The 11,097-nt window shown below is 46.7% G+C and overlaps 1 protein-coding gene across 1 annotated transcript; it reads right to left on the reverse strand.

The window, feature by feature from the left end:
• Nucleotides 1–1,447: 1,447 nt before the first annotated feature.
• Nucleotides 1,448–9,692, reverse strand: LOC119449723 (chymotrypsinogen A). Its single transcript, XM_037712961.2, has 6 exons — nucleotides 9,540–9,692; nucleotides 7,779–7,962; nucleotides 6,323–6,452; nucleotides 5,876–6,005; nucleotides 2,995–3,134; nucleotides 1,448–1,758 (listed from the first exon to the last, which is right to left on the reverse strand). Exons 1-6 carry the CDS (start codon nucleotides 9,598–9,600, stop codon nucleotides 1,549–1,551), a joined length of 855 nt encoding a protein of 284 aa, XP_037568889.1. The 5' UTR covers nucleotides 9,601–9,692; the 3' UTR covers nucleotides 1,448–1,548.
• Between the last annotated feature and the right edge of the window lie 1,405 nt (nucleotides 9,693–11,097).

The following is an 11,097-nucleotide window of genomic DNA, read 5'->3' on the forward strand; positions in this document are numbered from 1 at the left end:
GCAATCACCACGTGGCCTGAAGCAAGTCTACTACGTTTTCAGCGACTGATGCGAAGATGCGCCTATGTGTGAAAGAAAATTTTCTATGCATCCGCTTTTTCTTTATTTTTGATGACAGTGAAACACCTCCCTACCCTTTCTCTCAAGACGCAGAAGCAGCAACACTCATTGGACCAAGATGCTGCCAACCAAAGTGCGCCAGTAAACGTCGCGTAAAAAAATCGTCGCAGCGCTTCGTGAAACTTATCTACCCACTGGGACACCAGTCGACAAAGGTTGCAGTGATTGCTCCGATACTGCTATCAAGCCAGATATGTGGCGGTCTTATCGCAGACAGCGCTCTGCGTCAACACAACGAACTAACAATGTCATGCACGGGAATAAAAAATTAACAGGCAGGCGAGTACCAAGAGGGCTCATATCCGGGAGAGCACCCCTGTCGCCGCTAGGTGGCGTACCGCTAGGTGGCGCGGATAGGCAGTCTGGCACGCGCTCGCGTGGTCCGCAAACTTTTGTGGTTGACTGTACCTTCGCCCGCTGCGGCGTATATGCGCTTGCTGCCAGCGTTTTGACAGTCGTTGTCTGCAGTCATTCAGTGTGATCTATTCATGTTTGTTTGTGCGCGCTCACACCACAGTTAGTAATAGTCGGGCCACATTTTCCAACGCACGCTACACATGCAATGCTGCCCGGATCGGCAGTGCAGCGCTACAGGTGTGTCCCTTCGCACGCGCTGCCCACGGGCAGCTCTTCTCATCAACACCACCGTTTCACACGCGCCTTCTCGTGGTCATCGAGTCTCTCTTCATGTCGGTCTACTTACGCCGCAGCACACCTGCTTACTTAATCAGCTCATGTTTACTACAATTCATATTGCTACCAAAGCCACTCACCTTACTTCGTATGACATTGCTGTGTTGCTATCGCATTCATTGCTTCGCCCTTAGGGCGAAACTGTGACATTTTTTTATAGCTGTAAAACAATAACACGTGGACGTGTCAACGTATCCCACATAGAAAACGTGCTCTGCCTGCGCATTTTTCAACCAGGCTCAATATTCCAAGAAACTCAGGTGCAGAGTGTCTTAGTTTGCTTATCTGTGCAGCTTAATCGTTGCAGACACCATCTGCAACCATGCAGGTTAAAGAACTGGAGTCGTCAGCTCTGCAACACCAACTTTCTGGCAGGCTGCTGTATGATGCGAGGTGGCTCGCTTTCCAATCAAAGGACGAATGATGAAAGAAAAAAATTAAGAAAACGGGTGGATATAAAGGCATTGGGCCACCTAAATGGCCTTTCAGGTTTCTTGTGCGAAGCCAAAGAAAATTTGGCCGTGGAATAGCAGATGGCGTGAAACTAGCTTTGATTGCTCTAACCTCACATACAAGTACATCGAATTGCAATTCAAATGTTTGTTTGTTTTTCGGGCAACAAAAAAAATTCAAGTTCTATAACAGGTTTTAAAGTTGTTTATTGTTTCTTTCATAAAATAATATTTCGATTAGCATTTCAGTTAGATCGTCATTGCTCAGCATCGAGAAAACCCATCACGCCGAGGTGGTTCTGAGATCGCACTGTTCCTTGCCAGTCGACCCTGTAGCATGCGTGTACTTGTCGATGAAGTCGGCGAACAGCGCCACCCGGGTGTGCAGCATCGGGTGTTCGCCCACCTTGCATCCCTTGGCACCGCCAGACACCACGCCGTGGAGCGTCCACGCACCGTCCACCTTGCTCATCACAGGACCGCCGATGTCGTGCTAAGCCGGAAATGAATTGCGATTGAGTATTTACCCACGTACATCTTAAACGCGGACACCAGAGAACAACTTTACAAAGTTTAGGCTAACAAAGCGTCGTTTCAAAAGTTCATTTTTGGTGATTTGACAGAAGTGGGTCAAATACAAATGAAGAAAATGAAGGCTGAATTTCGCTGGTCTTCTTGGCGCTTCGTATTGGCCCTTGTGTCCACGTTCGCGAGTGTTCTTTTGTGAGGGAGCACTCATGAGAGACCTCATTTGCATAAACCTCCCGCAGGCTGCCCGGTATTTGAAGCGGAGTGTTTGGTCAGTTGTGACTGTCGTGACTCTGCCCCAGAACCCTTTTATCTACGTGTCCTTGTTGCCTACTACATAACAGCAAAAAGTCGAAACGTCTCATTACAATTATACTGTATGCAAAGTATGTCTGTCGTTGGTACTGCAAATTTTACTTTGCGCAGCGTGTTGTCCCTTTACCTGGTACGGCTCAAGTCATAACTAGAGCGACTGCACGTCGCCTCAGAATGACGTTTGCATAGTTTACGTTTTCCAACAAAACGTGCCTTATCATCGCGAAAGGTGGGCTAAATTTAAGGCTTCATCTTGAAAGTCTGACGAGCTTTTTGTGCGTATTAGTCCAACTTCACGCTGGAGAGAAGCATATTACAGATGGTGATCGTTTCGGTAACATGCATAATGCGCTAACATGCATTAACGTAACATGGTAACATGTATTGACGTTGTAATGATAGTTCCTGAAATTTGTGTGCCCGTCCATGTTTAATTCTTGTGTTAGGCAGCATTAGCATGGTAGGCGTATCGTTAGGACCTTATCAACTACCGCGTTTAACAACTTCACTGCGTATCTACCCGCTACAACGATTAGCGGCTTCTGCCTTAGACCACGTGAACTCGAGAGCTTTCTCTGTGACGTAATCACTTGGACGATGGCCACGTCCGTTGCTAGCTCAAAAAGCAACGCTACAGTTTCAGAAGCCGACTGATCTCGGTATCTGCCTGTAGGCTTGGTGTGTAGTTGAGAATGCGCGCCCAGTTATTGTCCTCATTTGTCCTATAGCTCTAACGCACGGCAGGAGAGCTGGCGTGCCTCTAGCTAAATTCCTCCCCTTTTCTGTTCTCTCTTCCCCAGCCATCATTAAAGTATCTCTTGCTAATAGAATAAGGGTTTGACTAGTCAACGATGACACTATGATGAAGCTCAATGCGTGCACTTACCATGCATGGGGAGCCGTGATCGTAGACGGTGCAGAAGACGCTCTTGGGCACCTCCGTGTCGTTCTCGTCGTAGCACATGTTGTTGGCCACCGTCTTGACACGAGCTTGGCTCAGGCCTTTCACTGGAGAGTCGTGGTCATCTGTGACGGAAGAAATGGTTCTTATAGAAACGTCACTGAAAGCAACTGGAACGAGGAAATATATACACGTTATTTCTGACCACCGAAATAAGCACGTATAATAGAAATTCGTTAAACATGGAGCAGCTTAATACAAAATTAATGGCACGGAAATGAACAAAACGAAGTTGTATGGAGGCCGACATAATAACCGTGTGAATGGCGATTCGTGGTTTTCCAGAAAATATTGCGCTACTGAATGCGAGCAACACGTGCAGCTTTTTCAAGCAAGCAACGTAAGCTAGTAGCCCATAATTGCCTCGGCGTTGTGTTGCGTAATCCGTTGTTATTTTAATTACCTGCAGCACAGCTTATTATTCTGGACGCCGGTTATCTAACCAGATAACCAGTAAAAGCATTACCTTATGTGACACATGGAATTTATCAATGACTGAACCTTAACAAAAGAAGGGCAAAGCAACGTCTTCGCTTGAGGCATAATTCGTTACACTTCTTAAGGCACTTGAGGGAAACAATCCTCCTGTAGCCACGCTATGTGCCTACGCTATCCGTTAATTAGTTTGTCTTCATTCCATATATACCTCATTAGCCTCTTGAACCATTTATAATCCCAGCTTTTCTGAGCAGTCGCCTCGAAAAAAATGCAGGCAACAAACGGTGGCGTATAAGGTGTATTAATGTCAGACTTCAGCAATGTCGGCTTAAAGTTAAGCTTGCATTGGAGAAGCAAAATCTATTTAGTGCGCACTAAACACTCAAAAATTATCTGCCTGTCATTTCCAGTTTAAAGGAAAGCTTCCCACTTGAACACTGTATTCATGACGCTGTCGGAGGGCCCCAATGTCCGTAGTAGTTCGCTATGCCTCCTAAGCACTTGCAAGTGTTTGGTGTGGAAGACGAACTGCTCATCAAATGCCGAATGGAGTTGATAGAGCGGAGACAGCCTTCCTTTTGGTGGCCTGACTTCACGTGTATGTATGTAGTCTCACACTTCTTTTTTTTATATTTGTACTCCTCTACGCATTGTTTTCATCTGTGCGGCGTTGTGCTGTGCATCTACAAACATCGTTTAGTGGTTAATTATGTTTTAGTATTACGTGCAAAAGAACCCGGCGAACCAGTTAGGCCAGTGGAGCCCTGGTCTGAGGGCCCCACCCACTCACCCTTCAATCCCCTTCATGCAATAAACGTTTTCTACTACTACTAATACGTGCAATGGAACTCCTTTTCGCATAAAGGTGTAGCTTTCACAAGGTGAAACTTCCTCGAAACGCCAACATCTACAAAAAATGTCACAGTTTCGCCCTAAGGGCGAAGCAATGAATGCGATAGCAACACAGCAATGTCATACGAAGTAAGGTGAGCGGCTTTGGTAGCAATATGAATTGTAGTAAACATGAGCTGATTAAGTAAGCAGGTGTGCTGCGGCGTAAGTAGACCGACATGAAGAGAGACTTGATGACCACGAGAAGGCGCGTGTGAAACGGTGGTGTTGATGAGAAGCGCTTCCCATGGGCAGCGCGTGCGAAGGGACACACCTGTAGCGCTGCACTGCCGATCCGGGCAGCATTGCGTGTGTAGCGTGCGTTGGAAAATGTGGCCGGACTATTACGAACTGAATGAACAAGCGTGGTGTGAGCGCGCACAAACACGAAGAGATCACACTGAATGACTGCAGACAACGACTGTCAAAACGCTGGCAGCAAGCATACGCCGCAGCGGGCGAAGGTACGTGCGGTCTATCGCTTCAACGGAAACTGAATGCGCCGGCGCTTAAAGGTCAGAGCCGCGTGGAGATAAGAGACGGTGCGAGCGAGCGACGAGCGCGGTTGTTGGCAGAGAAGTGCGCCCCCCCCCTCCCCCCCCCTTGCTCCCTCCGGCGCTGGCTTCCTGCTTCCTTGCTTGCGCGTGGGAGATTGAGTGCGTTCGCTCTCCGTGATAGCGCGCGTCCCCGCACGCTTCCTCTCGGGCATACGGCGCGCGGCGAAGATTTTATCTATAGAGAACCTCACGGCGACGGCGACGACGACGGCGACGCCGACGGCAGAAATCCGGTTCAAGTGTCCATATAATTGCTATCGCAATAAAACATTTGGGGGTTTAATGTCCTGAAACAGTAAGGTGTCTCATGAGGGACACCGTAGTGGAGGGCTCAGGGAAAAAAATCAGGGGCCACTTAGTTATACCTACGTTTATGAATGCGAAAGCATTGCGACCACCGTGCGATGCCTATGCTCTTTCAGCACTGCTCTTTGAGATGCCTATGTCTATGCCTATGATCGTCATTGTAGAGCGGCACATTCTTATTGGCACATACCTAGTTACCCAAGTCAGCGTCAGAGAGGTCCTGGGTTCGAGTGCCTTAATTAACTGCACCTTAATTAACTTCGCCTTTATTAACACCAAAGCTAGTGGGCTCGACTCCCACCAATAGCCTTTTCGGAAATCGTGGTCACGCCGAAAACTACGCCGGATTTTCCGCCTCGTGGGCCATAAGATTTCGCGTGAAAAATTTTTCCCACACGGGGTTCTTTAAGGAGCACCTAAGGCACCGGTAGACGAGCGTTCTTGCGTTCCGTCCCCACAGTAATGCGGCCACTACGGCTGGGAATCGAGCTCGCGACCTCGTCCTCAGCAGCACCAGACCATAGCCACTGAGCCATCGTGTCGGGCAAGCCGACATCTTCAAACATTAGTTATTTTAGAGAACAAACATCAGAGCCTAATAAGTGTTTACTCACGGTGAGTGTGTCCGTAGCCAGTGGCATACACATTCGATCCTCCGACGACGGGTGCGTCAGGCAGGCAGATGGGCTGGATGGTGTCGCTGCGGTTCAGCGGCTTCGTCAGCTTTAGGATGGCGATGTTGTTCTGAACGAAGTTGAAAGTGCAGTGTCACTCCCATGCTTGCAAGATAGCTCCAATTCAAACCACATGTAGCAAATGTTTGATGCTGACGGGCAATCGAACGTTTAAAAATGTTAAGAGACATGTCGACAAGGCGTTTCATCACCTATGACACAACACACGGCACCGCGGCTCTCGCAGGACTGCGCCAGTGGCGACTGTTCTGCCGGCGCATAGATTCTTGAGCGATTGTCTGATATTCACAAAGCACCGCATTTTGATTAAAATCTTTCAACGAATGTAAAATGCGTTGTCATTTGAAAATCGGTGTGAGTGCTTACCTCGTGACTTCCCTGGTAGCCTTTGAAGACGCAAGCCTCCACGACGTCAGCGCTCCTTTCTCCTTCGGCGACTGCGTCCCTTGAATGCGCTCCAGCGAGCACCTTCAGAACGCCAATGTCTTTCAGCTTCCTGAAATAGCGAGGAGCGACAATGTTTGCGCTGATGTTTCCTGCTTCGTCCGCTCCCCTCATCACAATGATTCGGCATGGAATAACAAATCATTTGTTCAAAGATGCCATCAAGTTTTACCCGCAGGTAAGCATATAAGCAAAAATTATTAAGCTATAATCATTCGATGCTCCGAAGTGTTCTTTTCTTTCTTTCTTTTTACTGTTGTGCACAGTTTTAATTACATTTTTAATATTTATATCTTATTTAGTGCTGAGCCTTTAGCGACAATTATGGGTTAGCGAATTCTCTGGCAACCAAATTTTTCGATTTTCGCAGTTAATAAACGACAAGAACCCACGAACGTTATTCACACAAGAAGAGCTCATACTTCTGCTGAGTTCAGTTCTTAATAACCGAATTCTTTTTCTAATTTTACAGGCTCTACATTTTGAGCTGCAGAAAGAGATGTCGGGAAAATATGATAGAGCCTACAACTTTATTAAATTGGTCATCGTGACAGGTGGCTGCTCATTACCTATAGAAGTCTGCATTACAAGTACATTTCACTGGAAGCATCCCCTTTGCACCGTTCCCTTAAGACGTAGCATACGCGGATAATGCCTAGCGAAGTACGACCTTGACACTTCGACCAGTTAAGCAGCGTGCACATACATTCTTGATCGCTGCGACGGCCGATTATTCTGTCATCCTTCAAAGTATACGGCAACTTTAAGAAATGCCCAGGAAATCTGATAACACGCGCTTCGCCGTCATCAACAATGCCGAACCTTCCAGACCGATCGAGAGACACCACCATTCTCGCAGCAGGCTAAATTATAAGCAACGCCTGAGAAAAATACATGATATTAGTTTACTTAGCTGATGTTGGTGCGCTGCACTTTCGCAGGAACATCATATAGTAAACGATTTCCCCTTCAGAAACCTTTCATAATATTTTGAGAACTACAGGTCAATTGAGACCTTATGGGCAGCTCGAGTGTGTGAGCGTCTCTGAGTGTATTTGCCGCTTGTGCGATTGTGTGATCACTGTGTATGTAATATTTTTCACACAACACCCGAAGCCTGTTTGACTTGTATACACGTATATAACCTGTATAGCCTGTTTGACCGTCAGTCAGTCAAACAGCTCCGATTCTTCATTTAGGACAGCACTTGTCACTCTCATCCGTCTCTCGCTCTCTTTCTCTTTCTTTCAGCAACATATAAAACTAAATAACTATGCAATAAACAGCTATTCGCGCCTGCAACCACTCCCTGGCTTCCGCAGTAGGTCCTCTGTTCATATGCTGCGTCTAGTTATACCAGATGCATGCTATACTTTACCAGATGCAAGAGGCCGCCGTGACCACGTGCTCGTCATCGATGAGCGCCCCGCTGCAGCGATGGTGTCCCGAACGCGTGTTGACCTGCACGTGCCAGGGCCAGCTGCCGGGCACCGCCTCCTTGCCGCCTTCGATACGGTCTTCGGCCTCCAGGTGGGGCTGGATTCGAGGCACACCGCACTCACCTGCGCAAAGGTGTCCATGCATGGCACGGGTTTAGAGTAAAAAATGCGCGCCATTTGGCTTCCTGATGTAGGAAGCATTTAGGTAACGCAATTTCACAAACATTGACGCTGACAGAATTTAAAAAAAAATAAAACATTGAGCAGGACTAACACTGACTCGAGCAAAAACACCATAAGATTGTGGTAAAGTTAATCACGTACCTTCGGCTTGGCTTTTTCTTTTCTTTCTTTTTGAAGCGACAGTAAAGAAGGTAGCTTTAGTCCCTTTACAGTTGCGACGACTAAGCATTTTCACGCGACAGGGAAGAAAAAGAAGACAGCTGTATGGTAAAACGGAACTACTAAGAATTTCTTTTCTTTATTTGCGGGGTTTTTTTTATCTTTCAAGCAGTATTATCCACATCTGGTATATGCCAGGTGGGGGGTGCTCTGTGTGATGACTTTTACAAGAAAAATAGTTTCGCTAGTGCATATTATTTTTACCATATCTCTCTTTCTTTTTTTTTTCTTTCTTTTTTCCTTTTTTTAGCTTAGATCGTTAGCACTTTCTTTCCATGTTGCTTCAAAAAGCGATGACTGGCGAGTAGCCATTATATGAACATTTATATGTTACGGAACCACGTCGAGTTCCTGCTCGCAAGATAACTGACGGAAAAGCTACTTGACTCTCTAAATACATTTCTTTTTCCCAAGCTTACAAAGTGCAGAAGGCGAGAAGGCCTCCTGGGCAATTCTGGCGAAGTCGTGATCATGGGCTATGCTTTCTCGGTCACGGGTACGCTTTGGATAAATTATGCGTAGGTTATGATAGCGGATTATGAGCTTTGGTGTATCGGTCACATGAGTAAGTTATGACCTCTGCATAGCGCTGGTCCCGTCTGTCTCAGCTTACCTTGTCCCGTCTTTCGCGCTTCCCCGTACTCAAATATGCATCACCAACTGGCCCAAAATTCTACTCTTCTGATGTTAAGACCTACGCGTAATTTATGTGGGAATTATGGGTGGTGGGCGCGGTAACATAAATAGAAATCAAGGCAGTATTCAAGTAGAAACTACACAAAATGTGTATAAGACATGAGGTTTTGTAGTTCGAAACTGAATTGGAACCTCATTTGCATGGCATCAAGAAACTGATAAAACAGCGGTGACAACACATGACAAAGGCTGCACGGGAAAGTGGAGACTTGGTGTGACCAACAGAAGACGAGCAATGAAAGCCTTGGCCTATAGAGCTACCGTTTCTACAAAGGAATTTGCGTACGTCATGCCCAACGTTTCAATAAAGGGGCTTGTCTTCGTCATGACCCTAGGGAAGACAGCACGCTTTGTCTAAACGTTGACTCCCGGCTCAGACTTTTCTTGTTCGGCAGCTGATGATCACCATTAGGACAGCACATTACATTTGTCATTATAAATGTTAAGAAGGTAAAGGGTAACATTAAGAGTGTAGAGTTGCGTTAACTTCGGTAAAACAACTGCGCGCGCTTTTTCGTGAGTGGGACCTATCATTAATGCTTTTCTTCGGCATCTAGACGCAACACCCACGATGTACTAAGACAGAATTCCTATAGGCTTACCGACGTGGTGAGCGGTGGCGGAGCAAATCAGTAGAGCAGCACAGAGAAGGAGAGCACGCATGTTTACGCCAAGTTCCGCTGCTAAAAATGAATGTTGAGCTTCTCCCAGGAGACATACCGATATTTATACCCCAGTCTGTTGTTCTCTGCAATTGTCGCGTGTAGATAACAGGGCTGAATTTGTCGGATAGACGTACTATCAGCTTCCAGCATGTTATCACCATCAATACTCACCGTATTTTTTTTTTCTTGCTTCCATTGTTCTCTTCGTGAAAGATAACCATGCTACGTCGGCTACCGATTTAGGTGACACAGCTACACTTGTTCTAGTACGCATGAGAACACGAGGATGACTCCCATTGGCTTCTGTGGCTACGTTATCACAATGAGATGACATACGTGATGTGCAAACAGCGCCTATATAGCGGCTCCCGCTTTCCGCAAGTTATGAAAATTCACAGCTCGTAGATGAAAACAACGGGAGCAAAGTGCTAAAACTGCTCCTCGAGGTGCTCGTGCTAGCACTACGCGTCAGGAAGTGGCAGCTGCTTTTGTATGCTTTTATCAAGCGCTTACGAACGTCATGTAGTCTGCACGAAAGGCTGCGCGGCATGTTGTCGTAGGCCATGCAACAACAATAACAACGACGAATAACTGAACGTTTTAGTCACGTGTTCAAATACATCGCGAGAACAAAATTCGTTTCACTGTACGAAAACTTTGCGCGTGAAAGCCATCGGTGGCTGCTAGTGAAGCCCAAAACGCTGGTTCGCATTCGGACACCTGGCCAACAATTTGCGTAAACGAGCGGCGAATCACTCTTGCTTTAAGCGTGGCTGTATAGAAATGGACCTGGCATGGGAACATCTTGTTAAGCAGACGGGCTTAGCCTTTTTGTTTTAGACGATGATAGATTTACGGCTGATAGATTCACAAAAACCCGCCGCGGTTGCTCAGTGGCTATGGTGTTGGGCTGCTGAGCACGAGGTCGCGGGATTGAATCCCGGCCACGGCGGCCGCATTTCGATGGGGGCGAAATGCGAAAACACCCATGTACTTAGATTTAGGTGCACGTTAAAGAACCCCAGGTGGTCCAAATTTCCGGAGTCCCCCACTACGGCGTGCCTCATAATCAGAACTGGTTTTGGCACGTAAAACCCCACAATCTAATCTAGATTCACAAATACTACAAGACAATGCCTTCGAAAAAACCAAGAAGATGGCGCGACACATTTGGTTATGTCGAGCCTTTGTCCTTACACTGCTAGCGCAAATACTTGGACAGCTATGTTGGCCCAGTCAGCCGATTATCTTACTGTCGTTGCCATTTAATCATTTCGAAAAAACTGTTGTGACTCGTCTTCCACTGCAAACATATGAGCGCTCTCACTGTATTCTATATATATTCGTTTTATTAACACCCGGTACAGTGTGTACTAGGGGACACCGCATGGCAACAGAATGGACGCACTCGGGTAGAGCACATCAGTTTCATTGTTTTTCTGCATAGTAAGCTATGCACTTATACCATCTAAAAGCAGCGTGGGAATGGCTGGAA

The sequence above is a fragment of the Dermacentor silvarum genome, chromosome 4 (assembly GCF_013339745.2).
Source record: "Dermacentor silvarum isolate Dsil-2018 chromosome 4, BIME_Dsil_1.4, whole genome shotgun sequence".
NCBI lineage: Eukaryota > Metazoa > Arthropoda > Arachnida > Ixodida > Ixodidae > Dermacentor > Dermacentor silvarum.

Bases quoted from the DNA above. Each gene is read 5' to 3' on its own strand.
- LOC119449723 (XM_037712961.2), bottom strand. From the start codon at position 9,600: ATGCGTGCTCTCCTTCTCTGTGCTGCTCTACTGATTTGCTCCGCCACC. The intron at 6,453-7,778 runs GTAAAGTATAGC...TCGCTATTTCAG, and splicing joins ACGGCGGCCTCTTGCATCTG to GAAGCTGAAAGACATTGGCG. The intron at 6,006-6,322 runs GTAAGCACTCAC...AACTTCGTTCAG, and splicing joins GCTACCAGGGAAGTCACGAG to AACAACATCGCCATCCTAAA.